We start from the raw sequence: 22,083 nt of genomic DNA, 5'->3' as shown, positions 1-22,083 counted from the left end.
TAGAGAAGACTTAAGATGTTCTTCCAAGATTTAATTAGGCTCTACTATATCGAGAAACCCTGTGCTTCCAGTTAGTGGATATTGAGAGAACCTTTGAAATTGATACTTTACCACTCTGAGACTTTCCTTCTCCTCTAGCATGCTTGCTGCTAGTGGTTAACTATTCCTGTAAAATTTGGAGTCCGTAATAATGTAATCTCTTTTTTCTGCTCTATCTAAACCTGGAATCAGAATTAACTCAGGCAGGGTCACTCCAGTGTTAAATTGTTGCTATCCTTGTGGAGGTCCTCACAGTGTCTGTATGATAATATGGATGTTTCCCATGCTCTTTGAAGTTACATGAAGATACCTTTTTTATATTTATAAAGGCATATCTCCTTGGCAACCTTTGCAACTTGAACTGAATTTTTTTACTGTTTTTAAAAATGAAAGTATATTGTCTTGTATTTTTACTTCTGGCTGAAGGTATAATAACTTCTCTTAATTGGTTCAATTTTTTCTTCAGTCTAACCTCACAGGTTCTTCAAATAAACCTGTGTCCAAAAGAGTAGAAGTCAAAGCTGGTAGTAATCGTGGAGGAATTCAGAATACTGGCATCAAAAACATTGCCTCTCAAGCATCAGCAGTAGTTTCCTCTCATCTTACATTGACAAATGAGAATACCGGAGGAGAGATTTTTCAGGAAAAAACAGGTAATATGGCGTTCCTACTCTTGAAATAGTTAGCAGAATATGGAAGATGGAAGCAATGTTTCGTGTTTTTACCATTACAGTATGAAAATTTCACTGAGGGAAGAGCATTTCTTAGGAAGTACTGTGTGTATGTGCATGGGCGTACATATACTTCTTTTCCCTCTCCACTGTGAGAGAGAATTTAGACGATCATGCTATGAGACTGTGGAAGGTAAATTTGGTCCTACTATAAGCTTAAGACACGTAAAGTCTTAAAATTGTGGTGGTTCTGTGGGACTACCTCTTGCCATTCTGTTTTTTTGCAGATTATGTAGATAATGTAGTTTCTGATGCAATGTCTGCATGGAATTTAGAGCTAAGGATTTGTAATTCTGTTAACAAATAGGAGTAACAAACCTCATCCAAAAAAACAAACAAACAAAACAAAAAACAAAAACAAAAAACAAAACAAAACAAAAAAAAACAAGGAAAACATAGGAAAAAAAAGGTAGCCTAGTCCAAAACCCTAGTGACAACTGAAGCATAATTTTGTGAGAGGCGTGATTCCAGAATCACATGGTAGGAAAGGTGTTAAATGTAGTTGCAAATACGATTAGTTGTATAACGGTACTTGCTATCTATGCCTCTGAAATTAACAAGTTCTTTGTAAGAATTCTGAGTGTTCCAAAACTGCCACCGCATGAAATTTACTCTTAAAGTTTTCTTGAACTCAAGAGTTCCGAAAATATCAAATGAGTAACACTGCTAGTTTGATTCTTGAAAAAACTCCTCAATCCATTTTAATGTAACAGCACTTTCCCCCTCCCTTCTAAAATAAGGAGAAATACATTTAGTAACAGTAATCAGGCAATAAACCACTGCAGTCCATAGGGATGTGTATTAATGACCTCCCTTGGGTATGCAGTGAAGTATGAGGTGAAGTAGAATGCTTCCTGTGTATGCAAGAAATGCTGCTAATAACATTACTGAATGGTGTGGAAAATCTGATTCTGGTTAAAACATACAATTTATTATCTTTTTTGAAGCTGTAATGGCTGTTACCACTTAAAGAGGACCATGCTAAATAAATACATGTTTTAAGAGAGTAAAGACTTACCAAGCAAAACAGTTTTCCTTAATCTGAGTGTTCACTTTAAAAGTAAAGACCTCTGAATAGTCCAGAAGATACAGTCTTTAGGGTTAAAAATTGGAACGGATGAGATGCCAAAGATTTCGTTTGCTGTCTGGAATTTCTTCTAGAACCTGTTCATGGGATTTAACTTCGGTGAAATAAGGGACATTCAGTAAACTAATCTGATAGTATATTTAAACAAAAATGAGGCTTTCTGTCACAGATGTTTTTAAGATAGAAAAGTATAAATGAAGTCAGAATGTGATATGATGAGAAACTTGGATGTACTTGGAGCTAGCTTCCCATAAACTCCCATTCAGCAACTGTTCTCTGCTTTAGGTATCTTACTACATTTAGATTACTGGCAATGGGTAAAAGTGCACAAGATATTTTAGCCCAATTTTATATTACACTTTTTCCACATAGATCCTCTAAATTCTGATACACAGGTGGATGCTGCACTTCTGATTTGACTCAGTATACCAGTAATTTACTTAACTAGCAGGTGCAATCCTGTGTTGGTGTCACGATACATTTGAAGGAGTGAAAAATGTAATATATTAATACATTTAAATATGAAATAGTAAACATGACTCAAGTTCCACTTAATTTAAATACTTGGACATGATTAATTGCAATCACCCACATGGTCATATTTGGATCACTTCAATAAATAAATAATCCCACATAGAGAAGTACTTACAGGTTTTATGAATATTTTGTGAAATTATCAAAGTTATTTTGGTGGTTGTCTGAGCAGTTCAATTCACTTTCTAAAAACTGTAGTTTGAATAATTACTGGGGATTTTTTTGAACTTAAGATACGCTTCCATTCTTCAGACAGCTGTCCTTGGTACCATGCATATAAAAGCTGATTTTTTTTTCCCCACTGGATTGGGTCAGGGATGGGGCTTGAGAGTAGAGTGAGGATAGGAACAAGCTTGGCTGGGGATTTTTTTGCCTGCAATTGTAACTCCAATTTGATTTTCTAATATTAGAATATATAAATTGATTTTTTAACATTAGAAATAAACAGAGAATACTAACACTAGGTAAGCTTTAAAAAAGGTGTTTCATATAATGTCCCTTGGAATGCTTAATGGCAAGCACAGTACAGCAAATTTTTCTTCTAGCAGAACATTTACATTTTTATCGTTTGAGTGTAGTTACCGTATTAGCAGAAGGTGCAGTCACTAGTTTTCACTTCACCTGATCCACCATAAAATTGCTGCATCCATCATACAGATTTCTCTGAACATGGGTGGGTTCTCCAATTTTACTACCCTCCTCTTGAGCTTTTAGTTGTAGTCACCTTTGTTGACAGCTCAAATGAGGAACTTAAAATTGACCCTCTAACTGGCATCTGCAGACAGTTCTGAGGTGCTTACTGGACTTCCCAAGTATTTGTGTGAGATTATTTAGCCATAATGTATGTTATTTTTGGAAAATGTCAATTACTAACTGAATTATATTGTCCTTTGAAGGTTTTCCCCATAGTTCCAGCTTGGATGTCATTCCATCTAAAGAAACAGATCACGGGAAAAATGCTGAATTAAATAATTTTGATGGTTTGGGTCGAAGTAGTTTAGGAGATGTGTTTTCTCCAGTCAGAGATGGTAAGTTATTAATACTGGAATTTGTAAAGCACCATTTGTCTGCATGTATTGTGAGAAAATGTCATTTGTGTCTTATTGACTGCTGTACCTACTTGATATTTTAATTTGTCTTTGATTATGCGCTCGATGCAGTGGTACAAACAAACACTTCATTTGTCTGTGTTCTGCTATTTTGTAGATATTATTGCAAATAAAGTGGCTGAAGATCCTCAAGAAAATGGTAAGCATATGCCAGTGATAGGTCTTTGGAGGTCTGTGCTAGTTCTCACAAGCTCATTTTGTCATTGAAAACAAACAAACAAACGACCAAGCAGACACTGAAACAACTTTTCTGGAAATTATCTGACTTTGAGAGACACGACATGGTAACAGGAAGTCAAGAGTATGGTCCTAAAGTGATTGGGTTTTTTCGTTTATAATTTATATCACAATTTATAGTGATAGACAGAGGCTTTACATGTTTTATTACTTTTATGAGGATGGGGGCAACATAAGTTGGATGGAAGGATGTAGTTTTTGTGGAGTACATTTTTTGGTGATTTCTTTTGTCAATCAATTTTGTATGAGTGGGCAGGCATTTTAACTGTGGGATAGATTTGGTGTGTGTGCTTATTGATCTGTGTGTTTTATCTTTCCCTTTTCATTTTAGACCTGGATTTCCAGTCTTACCCATTTGGTTTGGATTTTCTCCCACAGCCAACCATTGCCTTTCCAGTAAAAAGAAACCCAGTGGGCAGTAGTGTACAAGGGACACAGTCTAGCCCATTACACACACTTGTGGGATCTTCAATTAAAGAAGAAGAGGAACATCCAGAGACTGACTCTAAGAAGATAAGTCTTGGAAAACAAGAATCAATCGACGTCTTAAAGCAGGTATTCTTGTTATGAGTGGTCTTTTTAGAATCTTGACAGAATATTACTGCTTGAAGAAAGATATCCTGAATAATGCCCCATCTGATGTCATTTTACAACTCTGTTCACATAATGTCGAGACAAATCTGTAAAACCTCATGTGATTTAGGTGAATTTGCCTTCAGCATGGAAGATAAATGTATGTTTGTCTTGAATAAGATCAGGTTCCCATGAAACAAAACAGGTAGCCTGAGGAGTATTTTGATTTTTCTAGAAAATCAAGAAGGATCTGTAGATTGTTGCACCAGTGTGACTGATTGTTGTTTGTTAGGTCAATTCCACCCTCTTTGTTCTCTGTTCCCCATCTCCCTCTTTTTCTTGAGGTCTCTTTGATATGCCTCTGCACAGAGCTTAGCTACTTTTGTATTGTGCTTGAGAAGTCTGAGTTTACTAGGAGTGATAAAACATAGTCACAACATTTTTTTATGTGAAAATTAGAGGCCCCCGCCTTTTTCACTTGCTTCTCTGTGCCCACTTGAGGCAATTTGGAATGTTTTAGCAATCAGTTTTTCAGTTATCTTGCTAGGAAATGAAAAGCATGTATTTCTGAGCAGATTCCTAAATGCAAAAATGTTTGCAAGTGCATTTCGGAAAACTTAGTCTTCAAGTGAAATTAGACAATTTTAACAAGTAGATTTCATCTTTAAAATAAAAAAAAAATATTTTTTGTCATCAGGTTTCAAAATCAAGCTTATCGAATATAGAACCTATAACTTTAAGTTCTCCAACATCATCTACTTCTGATGTAAATGAGAAACTACTGAAGAATATTCAGGCCCATCCTGCATATGATCTACCAGTAAATGGTACTACCTCAACGAGTAAGTTGATCATTTTGGCCCAGGTCTAGGTGTGATTGATTGTAAACTGATGTGAAATCTGATAAAATGGACTTAGCATTAAAAAAGAACATCTGATCTCGATTCTTTAAATCAAACCATCCATCCTGGAATGTCTCTAGTTGCCTTTGAAAAGACTCATTCTAAATATGTTTTGGGGTTTTTTTACCAAGCAATATTTGAGGTAAAATTAATAAAATAATTATTTTTTAAAAAGTATCAGTGTAATGCGGTATATGAGGGGTTTTTATTTGTCTTGAGAGTTCTCAGTATTTTATTTTCAATTGTAAAGGTTCAAAGATAACAACACCTGTCACTGCTGGAGTTGCAAGTTCGTTGTCAGAAAAAATAGTAGAAACCATTGGGAGTAGCAGACCAAATGCACCTCTGACAGCAATTCAAATCAACTTCATTCAGAATATGATACAAGAAACAATGGATGACTTCAGGTACTGGTCCTGCAGAGTGTTGTTGTTTTCAGTGCCATGTTTTCTTAATGAGGTGTTTCAGCATCTGCTGAAACAAATTTCTCTTTGGATTAGAAAATTACACTATTTATAGCTCTATTTTTGAAAAACTAGTTATGAAACTTAGTTTTTAATAGCTCCGATGACTAATTAGACTGATCCCTCCGAGGGCTGTTGGTGTATGACTTTTCTGATGTTTCCAGAATGAGTGAATATTTCTCTGATGGTAAATTTAGTCTGCATAGCGAGGTCTCTACTCTTATCCTGAAATCTTGCACTGATTTCTTTCCTTCCTCGCTCGTCTCCCTATCCCAGCAGGAGAAATTTCAAGTTGACAGTGAGGAGAGTCTGACATAGCCAGCTGACTTGTGTTGGCTTTGATTGTTGTTACTTGGCATGTGTAAGGTAAAACAGTGCGTGTGTATTTCTGCTGGTGGAGCTGTGCATTGAAATAACCTCTCTGCTGTAAGTGATGGTCGGTGTCAGCGTACTTTGTAGATATCTAACCAACATTCCAATTGTCTTGGAAGAAGTCGAATTAGTACGGTTCTGTTTAGAGTGGAGTTTGAAGAAGGTGAAGAAGTTAAGAGAGTCTTATCTATGGGATCACTTCCCAACCCATGTTTAAGATGAAGTAGGTTGAATGGAGATGAAAAATTGCTGGCCAGGGGAAGTGCTGCTATCTTGATGACAAAAAGCAAAGCAAAATTAGCTTAATAGGTCTGTGCACTATCGCTGTTCTGTATCTACCAACAGAAAAAATACATCAAATGTTATTTAATGTCTTTACATAAATATAGTATGGTAAAACTCCCCTGGGATTTTTTGGTAGTGAACACACATCTGATGAAAACCTGTAAGTGATGCAACTTAAAATGCGGTCTATGTATTGCAGATGTGTTTTCTTTAAAGCCTATGTTCAGGCACCCCAGAGTTAGAAGTTATGCTTGCCAGTTTATTACTGCCAGTACGTGATATCTGGAGCCTTAAATATTGTGTTTCTCCTCTGACCTATACTTTTTGTAGTGGCTGGAAGGCTCTACTGGCTCTTTTCCCAGATGTAAGTTGCAGATACATTTAAGACTCATAAAAGATTGTTAATACTAGGATCAGTAGGAGAGAAGGGAACTATTGTAATCTTCCCATTGATATTACTGCCTTTCAGCTGCTGTAATCTGAGGAAAGGGTTTTTATCTTCCTTGCCTGAAATTCATTGCTCTTCAAGTAATGGGGGGAAAAACCATAGACCTTCAGGAAAGGACCAGGAATAATACGTAATTCATTTATTCCAAAAAGATGTTTGCTTCTTGATCTCCCTGTCTTTGGGAGATAAACTGCATCTTTGGATTTATAGGATTCTAGCTGGGATCTAGACACTTGATACTCTCAAAGAAGATTGCCTCGAGTAGGAGTTTGTAGCACAGTAATCTGTGGAAAGAGGAAGTGAAGATTCCTTTGGGTTTGCTGTATGTTTGACAAAAGGAAAATGAAGTAACATCTGCATGTGTCTACTTAAGAAACACCTTACTTTGTCAGGCCAGTGGTACCTATAGCACAGTACTCAGTCCCAGACAACTCCAGTGTTCAGGAGGAGCTTGTGAGCTCGTCTGCTTTTCTGTGAGCTGTCCTCCTTGTTCTTCCACAGCTCCTGGAACTGTTGCATTAGTGTCATGATCAGAGGCTGTTTTCAAGCTTGATTTTTGTAGTGTGGAACAGTCTTCCATGAATTAAATTCACATCCACTTCGCAGACAACACTGCCACTGCTTTTTATGTAGATTAACCTGGATTATTCCATAGGTTTGAAAATAATGTATCACTTACCACAGCTGATGTTTTGGGCCCTTTTACAAAAGAGTGTTGAAAGTCATGTACTGAAAGGTGTCTTTTCAAGTACAGAAAATGTCTTCCTCTGCAGTGCTTGTGATCAAGGGACTGAAAATTAGCTTTGGTGATAGAATGGTAAAAATGAGAGGAGACTATAGCTTGCAACTGAAAAAGTATCGTGATACCACCATGTATACATTTGTGTTTCTAAACTGAAAAGTCCTATGTCTTCTTATATGCTGGAAGAAATGGTACTTATGAAAATCAATGTAATAACAAGTGTTCCAAAGTAAGCTGTAGAGGATTATGTTTCATGGTCTAAGGGTTTCTAGACTTTGTATGAGAGTGAAGGTGAGGACTTGTGGAGTTTTGGGTGCTGAGGGTATGAGAGAGACTGCTTCCTAAATAAGTCTAAGCATCATCCTTTTGCAATTCTTCCCCCAGAGAAGCATGCCATCGAGATATTGTGAATTTGCAAGTGGAGATGATCAAGCAATTCCATATGCAGTTGGTATGTATAAGGACCATGATTGGAAATGTATTCAGTTTTCAATTTTGGTAATGCCAAAATGCCATCTGCTCTCAAAAGTGAAAATCTATTTTGTTTATTAAGACCAAGAAAGGCAGGATTTCTTGTGAAGGAGGGGAAAAGTATGAATGGGAATCTGGTAAACTGGTTTTTCTTTGATTAATAAAGGGAACCTAGGAGTTGACTAGGTATGAATTCCATATTTCAGGATTTATAAACAAGTTCAGCTGTTCTTTGGAAAGGGCCAAGGGCTGGGGTGAGGAGAAGATGGAATTCAAATAGAAAGCTTCACTTGTAGATACAGTATGCATAATGAGCTGTTCTGTATTCTTTAGCTTTATCTTTTTATGAATCTTTGTTCTTTTGATCTGCATTAAAAAGACCTTGTCTGGGTTCTGGGAATTTTAATGGAATCAGCGTTAGTAGATTCTCATCCTGAAGAACTGTAAAATATTCTTTGATAAAATATTCACTAATGTATTAATGATCAAAATACTGTATGTCAGCATAAAAGGGAAAATGTTGCTTTTCTTATCAAAAGTTTTTAAAAACAGAATTATCTACGTTATTTCATTTTTAAAAGAAATATTAAAGCAAATAGGATAAAACTGAAATTGTTAACTTTATTATTACTGATTGGGACTTCTTTCTTTTCTGTAGAATGAAATGCATGCTTTACTTGAAAGATACTCTGTAAATGAAAGCTTAGTAGCTGAAATTGAGAGACTACGAGAGGAAAACAAAAGACTGAGGACTCACTTCTGAAAGGTTTTTACATTGCTAATTTTATTAGTGTGAACTCGCTGCAGGTGGTGTGTTGTCTCTGACAGATCATTTCTCATCACTGAAGTGTTGTTTGAAGACCTGTTGCTATTTTGAACATGAATCTATTCTTCTAAATAACTGTTGTAAGATACTATGTGTAATTATAAAATTTGTAGCAGATAGGCACTGCATAAAGAACATTTGCATCCTCATGCTGACCACCTTGCAAAGCAGCCTTCTAACAGAAAAACTCAAAGGACAAGTGCGGTATTGGAGTTTCAGTAATAGGTGAAGTGCCTTTTTATAAACAAAATCAAACCAGGACAGATGCTTTTACTGTAAGAACTTTTTTATATATACCTACTTTTCTATCTCTATTCTACTGCTGTGAGAAACACAGCTCAGCAATCACTACAATCACTACAGCTTGCTTTTCAGATACTTTCCTTGAAGAAAAAGGGGAGCGAAAGCTCCTCTTTTGCACAACATGGAGTCTTGTTTACAAAGAGCTGAAAATTGCAGTAGTCAGTTAAGTTTATTCAGCTGGCAACTCTTCTGTCCTGAGTAAAACTAGAGCTTGAAAATATTCCAAACTATTCCCAATATTTCAGTGCCACAATCTTTCTTACTGAGTGCATAAGTTTGTTGTTGCAAATGCTACATCAACTGCACAATGAGATTTTTTTTGTTACTACTTTGGCTGTGAATCTAGATTTCTTTTTATTTACTTATATTTGAATGTTGTCATAGCTTGTTTGATTGAATGCAACTTTAGTCTTCAAAATGTAAATATATTAATAATATAGCCATTAATAATACAGCAATGTGTAATTGAAGTCTTTCAGTCTGACTCAAGCACCTTTTGTGTCCCACCTCCCCTTCCATTGGTAGTGAGCAACACTTAATATTGAGCAGTTGTGTTGCAGTTTTGAGTCATGCTGGTTTAGCATTATTGTGGCCTTTTTCAGATAGCTGCATACCAAATCTATTATCTTGTATTATTAACAACCATTAAAGAGAGATCATTACTTCAGTAGCATAATACTGGTACGTATGTAACATTTCTGAAACGAATCTCAGTAGGAAGTCCTGACTATTGGAGTGCCTGGGATATTTGGCTTGGCCTTTATTTTGCCAAGAAGATGAAATTAAAACTTCAATTTTAAACTACTTTGGAAATTAAATGAAAATTTGAAATTGAGTTAAAAATTTCTCTGAAAGACAACTTCTACAGGTGCTTCTTGGTATTTAAGTTTTTCTGGAGGCTTCTTAATTTTCCCTCTAATATTTGCATGTTTCTTTTCACAAATTCAAAACTCAAGTCTGAAGAACAGGCAGGTTGATTATTTACAACCTCTAGTGTTTAAACCCATGATGACACTGCTACTAAATGCGTAGATAAATAAATGAAAGCCATAATATATAGTGTAACTTATTTTTATATGTGGCAAGACTAAAGAAAAACTTCAAACATGTGTATAACTTTTCTTTACCTAACTTTTTTTAAAAAAATAGACTTCCTTTTTTTGATTTCATTTAATGAAAAACAGTCTTGTAGCAAAATGAGGGTGTTCAAGTAGCCTTTAATATTAGGGAAATTACTTCAAATGTCTGTAGTTCTGCTGCTTTTGTAAGCTTTTAAAAATATTTCTGTATCACATGTAACTTCATATTGAAAGGAAGCAAAGAAAGTTGGGGTTCTTTTACTAACTTAACACACAGTGTAGAGCTTGACACATAGACTGCACAGTTCATGAAGACAGTATTAGTTGGAGGTAGCAAAAATATCTTAGCATCCTTCTATGTATGCTTTCCAGTGTTAATGAAGTAAACTTGCATATTTCCATCTCTTGATTCATTCAAGTGCTCTTGCTGGTGTACCTGGATGACAGCAGGGAATTAGACCATTGTCTTGGGTATTTTTCTTACAGGTAATTTGTTTTATTGACTCTGAACTGTATAATATTTTTAATTCCTAAATGGAGGTGACTATAGCAAGAGATTTAAAGATAAAAAGATTTTTAGAGCTTTTGTCCATATCTCAGGATTACTGTAGTGCAAGTGTCTGCACATGGTGTGTGGAGACCTACTCTGCCTATCACTATAAGGGTATGTCTTGCCTTTTACATTGTCTGATTTGTATCTTAAAATAAAGCTCGTTTTCACCTTTTTCAGAAGAAAGCTGTGGTGACCTTATTAAAGAGAATAATCTGTGTTGTAATTGTTGTGCCTCATCAGGTACCATCTACCTGAAATTTTGGGGTAATCTCTCTTCTGCCTCTGTGGCTTTGTGTAGACCATCAAATCATTTCCACAGAAATGTTCACAATACTTCATGCTCTTGGAGTAAAGGACAGATCAGCAGTTCCCCCTTCCAACTTGAATACTGTGACAGTCATGCCAGAGAGATCATGTTCACAGCTAAAAATCAAGTTCAAGTGGATATTTTGGGCGGGGGAATAATCTTGTCTCCTAAGCTCCAGGGGAGTTTGACATCCTGCGTCTTCATGTTCAACTTACGGATTTGAAATTTTTTTAATTCCCTTCTCTCATGCAAATACAGACTTTCTGTGATAAGAAGTTTATTTGCAGTTTCAAGGTATGTAGGGTTTGAAAACTGATTTTGAATAATGGATTTATTCTCATAAAAATGCAAAATGTCAGCATGTTCTTACTTCCTGGCAGCAGTCCACCAGTGCCTGATACACACACCATACTCTTCATAAGTAGAAGGATGAATTTGGAAGTTGCACATTGCCCCTCCTGCACAAGGAACATGGCATACTAGAAGAGAGTACGTGCTTTACAGACTGCATTGCCAAACTCTACAGTTCCTTGGCAGCAGCTATCCTAGATACTAAAAGTGAAGATGCAAAATGAATGGTTGTAGATTGTTTGTATATAGAGGTAACAGATCTGATACTGCTGGGTGCTTAAGGCTGACAGGTGCTGTGTCTGTGCTTCCTCACAGTGTGCTTGTGTCTGTATGTCATTACTGGTGTTTGTCAAAAGCTGCACTTCTGGTCAGTACAGACGTTTTCACACCATCTCAGGCCCTGCATCTGGGCAATGCTGATGAACAAATTCTCAGCAGTGGAAACAATCTTGTACTCTTCCTTGGGCATCCTGTGCCAGGCACTGGCAAAGATAAGTTACAAGGCCAGAGGGACAAGAGTAAAAAAATCTGAGGTGTTTTCAGGATTAACTGTGAAATTAAGTGTGATTCTGGATCTCTCTAGTCAAGGAAGTACAGACAGTACCTGTGAACTTCACATTTTCGTATTTGTTTGGCACAGCAGTAGGACAGGGAAACTTAACAGTAGAATCTACTCAAATGTTTAAAAAGCCATGTTTAAAAAGCCATGGAAGCACATCTCTTTTTAGCTGATTTTGGCAGTCAAAAAACAGTGCTACATTTGTGGGATTGGGAGCCACACTCCTTCAGATGTTCAGATGTGGACAATGTCATATCTAGTCTGCTGTCTACATAGCAGTTGCTAATAACACTTTTTGTTATGTAGCCATGTTTACTGAAGTTAGGGGCATATATGAGATGTTTCCATTTTTTTTGTGTGTGGAAAGCTATAGTAGCATATCTAATATTTTCAAAATAAACAGAGAAACTTTTGAGGCAGTGCATATATAATAAACTGTGGATTATTAAGAGCATCTTTGAGATGGTAGGTGGGGTGATGACCCAAAAAAAACTATTCTTAGTCCAGAAGGCACTTGATTTTGAGAGCAAGTTCAGAATCCACTAAATCAGCAGAAACTTGCAGGTTGTTCTCTCTTTAACTTGATTTAAAACAGCAGCTGATGAAAAATCAAGGAAAGAGAAACGTAGAGTGCTGATACTTATTCTTTAGCCTCTTTAGTACTTAAAACATCCAGACCTGAACGCAAGTAGGAAGCAGCATTCCCTCTTCCGGAGAGACTGTATCCTGACTGAAGATGTTTGGTGGAGCAACAACTGCCCTATTTATTTTGGGCTGTGCCTATGCTGAACCAGTTCAGGCCTCCAAATGCTGCTGCAGCATAAACAGTAATGCCCGTGTTGCTTTGGGGCTGTCATGATAGAATTTTCTAAGTGTCTGGCTTGAGGCTCTAAAATTGGCTGAGCGTTGGAAGCCATCTACTCTCCAGTATGTAGCAGAGCAGGAGTTCCCCTAAACAGCTGCCCAGCTTTGTATTAGCAGTTGTCCCATATAGCCACTGACCTAGCTGCAGACATGATTTTGGAGGGAGTTTAAAATGGTCATTATTCTTCTAAGGATCACCTGAGATGTGTTCTGGTAGTAGAGGCTTGTGTTCTTAATAGCAGAATATTTTTCTCTCTTAGTTCTATCATGTGAGTTGCAGGACAAATGCTCATGCCTTGGGCTCTGTCTTTTGAATTCCCCATTTCTAGCTAAAAATACCAAGGCTCATATAATGGAAAGTTATTATGATTCCTTTCCAATTTCTTATACCACAAAGTTCTGTCTCTTTATGGAAATCAGAGAGACAATGCATTTTCAGCCTATTATATTGCAAGAATGCTAATTCTGATTTATTCTTTTCATCCCTACTTGTCCTCTGAGTAATGGAGAAGAAACAATACAGAGAGAAAAGGACGCATGAGAAAAGAACACTATTTCCTATACAGGTTATTTACATACAAGTGCCTTTACTGATTATAAAAATACACATTAACTAACACAGGCCAGAAGTGTTCCAGAAATAATTTTTAAAAATTAGTACTGTAAATAAATACTAGTGCTTGGTTGCATTACTATAACACTATTTACCAGAATGCCTGAATACCCAGAGGTGTCCAGCTGGGGATATTTTTTATAATTATCAGGTTGCAAAAGGTGAGCTGTGTTTTCTGAATAGCAATTCTTCATGTTTTCATAAGGTCTTAGACTGGCCAATCAAAAATTAGGGCGAACAAACCCGATTCATCATTTTTGAAAGTTTTGGGCTAAGTAGATGGAATTGTTCCCCTAATTTTGTAGCATCTAAACTGAAGCAGTTCTGGGTTTCTGCTGTTTTCCAGTTCTCATCACTGGACTGTTTTTTTGAGTCAAGGAGCTGATGCAATTTATCCAAGTCCACCTGAATAAACAGAAGGGTGCAAGATCTATCTAAAGCTTAAACAGTCAAAGTACTTTGGTCTGCCACTTATTGCCATGCACTCAAGTTTTAAATTTCCAACATTAAACAAGTCTCTGCAGATTTATCCTCTAGTTATTTTGTTACTGAAATAGATCCTCTTGACAAGAGAAGTCAGCAAATCAAGGCAAGCCTTAATTAAATGCACCCTATGTCCTCATACCATGATACCCAAAATTATTTCCATTACATATTTGCCTAAAAGAAATTGGTGCTAGATGTCACACTCTGGCTTGTCCCCACTGTGTGGAGAAAAAAATGTCACTGCACTGTGTCCAAAATACTTGTCCCTGGAATCCTATCTCTTATCAGCTCCTCCAGCGTCAAGAAAGCTGCTCCCTCCCTGCCACTCAGCAACAGCAGAAGCAATTACAAGTTTGCTTCCCCTGGGAGGCATTTGGCCCTGCTCCTAGAACCCTTCTCCAGGCTCAGCACTGTCTCACTCTGCCAGTGCCCATATCCTACTGCAGGGTGTCCTTCCACAGGGATGTGCTCCACCAGATCAGGTCACACCATTAACTGAGACTCACTTCACATGCCAGGGGTAAGGCTCACGAATATACATAAATGACACTGCTTGTTTCCATGGTAACTTTGATGCTTCAGAATGGAAAAGACAAAAAAGCCAAGAACAAGAGGAGACATGCAGGGAGGTAACAGCACTTCAGTCACATGTATTTGAGTGCTATTCTGCAATGCCAGAAATCCCAGCTATGCCAGACGATCATGCTCTGATGATACTCCAGTGATACTATGATTTCTATATTTAGAAATCCATAGTTCATTTGGCTATTTATTTTTTGTATTCTTAGGGGTTTTTTTGAAGGTTACTTTCTACTCCAGGTATCAGGCAAGCAGCAGTGGCATCGGTGTGACTGCTATGTATCCTCTAAGTGCAATACAGAGATCAGTGGTATGAATGCTTTGAAAACTATGCCATGCTTTTTAGAAATACTGGGATTTATGTATAAAACCTTCATGGAAATACAACTGGGATCAAACAAGATAAGCATTACTCCTTTTCAAAAGTGTTTATCTTTGTAAAGTTGAAAAACACTTTGATCTCATTTCATTAATTGCCAGTATTTAATTGTTGCTGACCTCTTACAAGTTTAATACCTAGTCATGTAGTGTATGCATTCATTTCACTGTTGAAAGCTGATTTTGTTTCTGTTTCATTTAAGTGGCAATAGTGTAGCAAGCTTCCTGGGAAGACTAATCTTGTACTGAGTGAAAGTATTAGTAGTTTGTCAGTATTTCAATCTCAACAATGACCAAGGCGTTTATTACTTGCAGAAATGACGAGTCTCGTCACCACCACCACCCAATCATCATCATCATCTTTATCAAGAGGTCTCCTCTGGGTGAGGTAAATGTTAAGGAAACTCTCTTGTCCGACCATCCAGGAGGCGCCCTGGCAGTCACACATGCACCATCTGAGCTGGAACCGAAGCCCTTTCATAGCTACACACCGCACATTCAACACAGACCAGGTTTCCTTACCTCCTTACCGGCTCGTCCCCAGCTTTCCTACAGCAGTCTCAGACGTCCCCATCCTTAAAATAATTTAATCTCGGTGCAGTGACTAAATAACTACATAACAGCTCGAGCTGGTGCCTCCGAGGAGGGACCACGAACGAAGGAAACCCTGGACTTTTATACACTGAGAATCTTAGAGCGTCAGGTGAGGGGATGGTCCCCCGGCCGACGCCACAGGTCCCCCGGCCCTTTGTTACGGAAAGGGTTGGCGCTTCACGGCCCGCTGCCTGAGGCTCTCGCAGCTTGCAAACCAGCTACCTGCACTGCACGTATTCCTCAATAGCAAATAAACCAAAATATTTCGTATTTAGTCCTTAGATTTCACTGATGATTTACTCTGCTCGTGACTTTGGCCTGTTTCCATCTGTTCAGTAGCAGAGTCATTAGGAAGAGTATGACGATTTGTCTTTTCTGAGAGAATTGATTGCTATGCTGTCAATCAGTTGAGCTGTATCCTTTCCGGACAGAGTGGGACTGCCGGGGAGAGTCCACATTTCAGATTACCTTCTTGGGTTGTATCTTGTCCTCCTTTCCCAGGAATAGCACTGGTCTTGAGAAACCCGACTACTTGTTGATCGTCGCATGCTTAGGAAGGAGGGAGAAACAGACATTAGGATGGCTGAGCAATTAACCTGATTCACCTGCTATTCTCCTTTGAAGATGGGCACCTTGAAGTTATCTACAATTGAAGAGAAAACCCCAACTACTAGAGCAACTGCTGCTCTCAGCTGGCATGCTTAAAAAAGTTCCCGCTAATGCCCCCATTACACAGCAGATCAACTGTTAGAAGCTGCTCTTCCTAGTAAATTGGTAGGTGGTAGCTTAGCCTAGGGACCACAAGGCTTGGCTAATAGAAGTCAGTCCAGCTGCGTCAGAAAGCATGGAGACATTTCTTGCACTGTTGCTCTGTGTTAAGAGCATCGAAGAATGAAAACAGCTCTCAGAGGATTTACAGCCCTTGCCACACACAGAGTCACAGCACTGAGGATTCAATAACAGGAGCCTTTCAGGTCCTTGAAATGCTTCTTTCAATGAACATCCACTCCATCACACCAAGGCTCAGCGTAAACAAACTTTTCTATCCATATACTTGTCTCGGCCACATATTGGGTTTTCCTGATAATGCCACGGCAAGCTCTGAAGGGGGATGCAGTACAGCTACTCCTTGTACTATTTTAGCATCGGGGATCAAATTAACATCCATGAGGGCGGGATAGCTTAATAAGACTTCAGAGGGCTTGTCTGAGGGCTCTTTTTAAAAACAAGAAAATAAATTGTTTTCTGTGGGGTTGTGCAATGAACACTGACATGGAAGAGGTGGAGGGAAGGATGGAGCTAGGGGGCAATGAGGGGGCCTCACTCAGCTTTGGGGGGCGTGAGACACTCAGGCCGCGGCCGTGGAGGTGGCAGCAGACCTGGCTCTCGCGTGCTGCCGCCCACCTTTCCCGAGGCTGCCCGAGCACAGCCTGTTCCCTGCGCGGCGGGGCAGGTGGGAGGGAGGTCGGGCTCACTGACGAGCGCTGACCGGGCGGTGCAGCCCGTGATGGGGGCTCGGGGGGCGGCCCCGGGAGCGGCGCACGGGGCCTTTCCGCCGCTCTGCGCCCGCCGCCTGCGCTGTCCGGGGCGGAGGCTGGGGCCGCTCAGCGGGCCGGGGGCTGCAGGTGCTCTTCCTGCCGGGCACCGTTCCGTGGCGATCCCGCCCGTGCCTGGGGAACCAGGCGGCCGCGGGTCCCCGGCGCCGCGCTGTACACCACGGCGGTACCTCGTACCGGGGCCGCCCCGCCGGAGGCTCGGCGCGGCCGCAGATGCGGCGGGAGGCCGGCAGTACCTCCGGGCCCCCGCAGAGGGCAGGGCCACCCCGCGGCTGCGGCCGGGCCCGGCTCGACTCAGTGCCGGCCTCACTGCGGGCAGCGAGCGGGCCGGGGCTGTGCCCAGGGCTGTGCTCGAGCTGTGCCCGGCGGGGGCCGGGGCTGTGCCCGGCGGGCGGTAAGTGACCCATTGGCGGGAGCCGTGACCAGCGCGGCCCGAAGGCCCGTCCTGTGCCCGTGCCCATCCTCCTGAGGTGGGCTCGTCACGGCAGGGGTCTGGTGTAGCAGGATAGGTCCGTTTTGTAGAAGCCTGATAAATAATCTTTCATTCCAACAGTTTTCAGTGAAGAGATGAAAAGTGATTTAAATTTCGTTTTAGAACTACATGAAAGCAATATAACTTCAATGTTTTTAATTGATAATTATTCTTGGTAATTAAGATATGAAATATTCAGTACATTACATTCTAGGGGCAGAAAGAAGTGAAAGAATAGGATGTTATCAGATGACCTCTTTTGCAGTGGCTCATTTCCTTCCACTGTGAAAATAGTAAACTTCCTTAAGCTAAAAGCAAGTGAAAAAGTAGTTTGAACTATTTCAGTTAGTATGTATAACCTCTCTCTTAGAGGACCAGACCTTCTCTAACCCAGTGGTGTTGTAACTATGCAGCTCTAATAGGAGAGTGAGACTTCACATGACCCCATAGTCAGAGGTCTGAATAACTTTGACATTGTGGGGTGCCCTGCTTCACCTCTCTCCTGCAGGAAAATGTTACTAGTGGAGATCAAGACAGCCAAACAGAAAGATTAATCAGTATTTCTGTTTCAGTTCGGGTAGAGCAGGGACTAGAGGTAAAATTCTCGTCTGTCATGATAAGTAGCCTATGAGCATATCGTCGTTGTCATAAGCTTTTAGTCATTGTTGAATTCATTCTCATTTGCCAGGAAAGTTATCTTAAGTCTTGAACTAGTCACCTTAACACAAGGTCTGACAGCTGTTGGAGAACAGCAATCCTTGCTTAATGCCGCATCTGTGCAAGATAACCCTGAAAGAGTGCTAGACGTGACTCCAGGGTGGCTGGGCTGTATCAGAATGTGTGCAGGTGCAACCTGTGAGGGAATTAAGGCTCTTTGTAGTTCAGTCCTTTCTTTTAAAAAAGTGAGAATATGCAGTCTCCTCTTCCCTTCCCTTTGACGTGTGTTTTGGAAGAATTTGGAGACAGCAGCTCTCAACTGCAAAAGGAGGCTTACTTACAGAACCAAAGGTCTCTTGATGGCCACCTTTGAGTGGACCATATATATATGTATGTATATATATAGTTTTCATGTTAGCTCTGGTTCTGTGAATGACCCCTCTTATGGGACAATCTTATTTATTGCCTTTCAAAACTTGGCTAGAAACCATGGCGTAAGGTAACTCAGTGTTGTCAGATTTTAGTGGGTTTTTTTGTTCATGTGCCTCACAGCAGAGAATGAGGGTCTGCCAGGTCCTTACAGGAGCCAGGTGGCAACGTTAGTGCTTACCTTTTATACTTAGATACAGTTAAGTACTTAATGTTCTTGGAGTTTTAGCATGGATTCATGCGCTTGTTTTCAGTAGTTGGAAGTTCAGGTCAGGCTATTCTTTGTAAGTTAAACGAGTTAGTAATGTGATAGGAAAAGGAATACCAAGATTAGGGCCAGATGACCTTCAGGCTAATTCAACAGGGTGTGGAATTGTGATTGGAATTGTTATTTGTGGCCACAATATAAGGTATCGATTGGATTCTGAATTATTTTGATGATCTTTTTTGTGTCTTTAAACAATAATAAAATTTCTTATCAGCCTTTGGTCAGTAGGAGTGAAAATAAGAAGTGAAGGCAACTATGAGGTTTTAAAGCCTCTGACTCACTAGCTGCTACCCTTTTAGGCTTCAGTGCACAGCAGAGCATGTTCCTCAGAGACAAATCACTTTTTTCTTCTTTTGTGGCCGTTTCAATTTGACGAGAGTTCTTCTGAGACTGTGTTTCTGTGTGAAAGGGCTCTAGTTCAGGAAGGGAGAGGAAATAATTTGTTAATTTCTAAAGGCAGTGGACTCTGTGGTCATTCACACATTTCTTGAGTGTAAGTTACATGGCTTTGTGGATATCATGAAGGGTACTGGTTTCTCCTGGGGCAGATTGTTTTGATAGCGTGCAGCTGTGGTCCTTGGGTAAAAAAAATTCTCAGTAAGTGGCATAGATATTACAGATGACTTTGTTTCTCTGTTTTTCAGTGAGAGAGATACTTCCAACAAGTTGTGTTCAGTGCAGAGCTGAGAGATGGAGCAGAGAGCAACATCCCTGGGCAACATGCTAAAGAGGGACCCCTCTCCATCCACTGAAGACATGTTTCTCTCCATTGAGGGTATGGCTGGAAGTCCAGGTCAATAATTTAAGAGCTAAAAGTTGGGTAGTGCATGTACATCCTGCCCTTCATCTGTTTGCAGGCATGTCCGGGTTCATTTCAGGTTTGCTGCCTGTGCTGAACATTGCTGTTGGGTAGTATGCTTAAAGGAGTGAGGGTATGGGTAGAGCAAGAGGCCTGTGAAGTCATGAAAGAGTAATTTTCATGTGACTGAAAGAGCTTTTCTTCCCTTTTTCCTACTCCTCCCCACAGTCTGTGGGCTGTCTTTATCTTGCATTTGTTTACTATTGCTAATGGCCATTGGCATTTACATCAGAAAGAAGGGAACACCCGCATTTCATATGACACCAAGCAGAAGCAGTTCAGGGTTTGGATTTTAGTAATGTTGGTTAAAGAAGTGGCAGTGCATAGTTCTTTATAAGTGATTGTGAACATTTATTTTTAAAATATCTTTCTTCACTTTAGCTACTTTGAGATGGCGTTTACTTATTCTTCATCTATAACTGTACTGATGTTGAGCTTCTGGGTTTTTTTTCTAGAAAATGTAGTAGAAGGCTATTCTGATTATTTGGAGAAAGCAGTATATTCCTGACTAATAGGCTGGAATAAAGCAGTAAACAACAGTGTCAAAAATTTGCATAAAAGCAAAGTTTGTCAGTGTGAGACGTGTTGTGACTGTTTATTGAATGGCCAGGCCAGAGGAGAGGTTTTCCTTGGGTCTGTTGGGTAAAGACTTGCTTTAAAAAAATTAAAAAAAAAAAAAATTCTATTTTAAAGCAGCATAATGAGGAAATTTTCACATTCAATGTAGATTACTTTCTCTTGTTAATCCTAACAGTGGTCTATAGGAACATGGTGTTTTATGACAACTAATTTGGAGTTAAGTGGTTTTGTTTTTCCTTAAAACAATGTCTTCTCAATTGATGATATTTTCACTGTGTGCATTTTCTGTTAAAACAGAGTAGAATGGCAGTTTCTTTGTTTTCTGTGGTGTTTTTTGTTTGTTTGTTTTTTGTTTGTTTGTTTTTGGGTTTTTTTGGGGTGGGGGGAGGTGTTTTTGGTGCATTTCAGATGTGTGCCCTCTTACTTCTTTCTGTTTATTGTGAGTTCTGGTTGCCATGCAATGGGGGATCAAGCTTAAAATGGTTTCAAGAGACCATTTCTTCATGTGAAGGCTCTACAGGGCTGCCAAAAAAACCCCAACAATTAATGCAAGTATTGTTCTAGTACTTGTTTGGAGTTGAGTCACACTGATGCTTGTAGCATGAATTTGTAGCACAGGGAAAACAAACACTGTGTGCTTGGCACCAGACGGTTGGAAGAACCATAAGGGAGATGTAAGTGGGTGAAACCCAGGAGGATGTAGTAAATAAAACAAGACTGGATGGCAATCAGTGTTTGGTATGAGAGAATTAATCTGAGGAGGTGTTGAAGCACAGGAAAACAAAAACGAAGTCAAAAGTATTCTTGAGACCATATGTGAAGGTTGATGGTTATTTGGTTTAAAATGTATTAGGAAAGCAAGCAAAGATGAACCTGTGGTTTCAGCTGAAAATAAAGCACCTAGCATGTGGCTGAGGGAGAGCAGAATAATGAATCTCTCATTTTATTGAGCTGCATGGGTTGGATAAACAACTTGTAAATAAGTTTGAAACAAATATTATCCCATTTTAAAAGTGAAACTTATGATGTTCATTGTGTTCCTTGATTGCTTGGCTGAAGATGAATGGCTGGATTTTCCCCTCTGAGATCATAAAGCTGCATTATGTGTTATCCTGAAATTAGGGGAAAGACATAACCAACAGGTACAAAGCGTAGGAGTTTCATAGTCTGGGAATAACTGTGATAATGGAAAGATTCGGGAAAATGCTTTAACTTCTAGACAGTGTTTTACTGTTTGCTTACAGAGAATAAGTATAGTCTCACTGCTACAACAGTAGAAACCATGAAAACCTCCAAGGCTGAGACAGAAAACCTGTGATTAATTTTATTATCGTAATAGTCATGTGGTGATTCACAGAAAGTGCCAGGGATTTTTCCATTTCAAATGGATTGGTATTTTGCTTGCATACTTTCTAAATAATAAAGCTGAAATGATTTGTAACAGAGCTCAGCTGAAGTAGATGGATCTATACCAGCAGAGGATTTGTTCCAGTTTCCTCTTCTGTATTCATTAGAACAATTGGGAAGCTGTTGTTTTCATGATGTAATGCACTGGTTGTTTTAAGAGCTAATTCCCAAACAACGTGCTAATTGGCCTGAAATAGTGCAGAGCATGTGGTGCCCTCTTGGGATTTAAAGTTACAGATGATCCTACTTGTTAGTGGCTTCAGAAATTAAACCTCTCATGAGTGTTTTAACTGTGATTTTGCAAGGACTGAGTGAATAAGTGCATGATATTTTGAAACACAGTGTTCAGAGCAATTGTTCTATATTACAT

The 22,083-nt window shown here is 39.3% G+C and overlaps 1 protein-coding gene across 5 annotated transcripts in view; it reads left to right on the top strand.

Annotated features, from left to right (window-relative positions):
* The window catches only part of NEDD1 (NEDD1 gamma-tubulin ring complex targeting factor), a 31,550-nt gene extending 14,988 nt beyond the window's left edge, over positions 1-16,562 (top strand). For 4 of the 5 annotated variants that reach the window (XM_063396280.1, XM_063396281.1, XM_063396278.1 and 1 more), the window contains exons 8-15: positions 506-692; positions 3,288-3,419; positions 3,598-3,639; positions 4,069-4,292; positions 5,008-5,152; positions 5,463-5,619; positions 7,908-7,974; positions 8,653-10,938. In XM_063396280.1, the coding sequence (XP_063252350.1) occupies positions 506-692; positions 3,288-3,419; positions 3,598-3,639; positions 4,069-4,292; positions 5,008-5,152; positions 5,463-5,619; positions 7,908-7,974; positions 8,653-8,757 (1,059 nt within the window). In that variant the 3' untranslated portion in view covers positions 8,758-10,938. Of the gene's footprint in view, positions 1-505; positions 693-3,287; positions 3,420-3,597; positions 3,640-4,068; positions 4,293-5,007; positions 5,153-5,462; positions 5,620-7,907; positions 7,975-8,652; positions 10,939-15,207 lie in introns of those variants that run through there. The other variant, XM_063396279.1, reaches the window with a different exon arrangement.
* The last annotated feature ends 5,521 nt before the right edge of the window (positions 16,563-22,083 follow it).

The sequence above is a fragment of the Prinia subflava genome, chromosome 4 (assembly GCF_021018805.1).
Source record: "Prinia subflava isolate CZ2003 ecotype Zambia chromosome 4, Cam_Psub_1.2, whole genome shotgun sequence".
NCBI lineage: Eukaryota > Metazoa > Chordata > Aves > Passeriformes > Cisticolidae > Prinia > Prinia subflava.
Note: the sequence above shows the minus strand (reverse complement) of the source record. Positions and strands in the feature narration are given on the sequence as shown.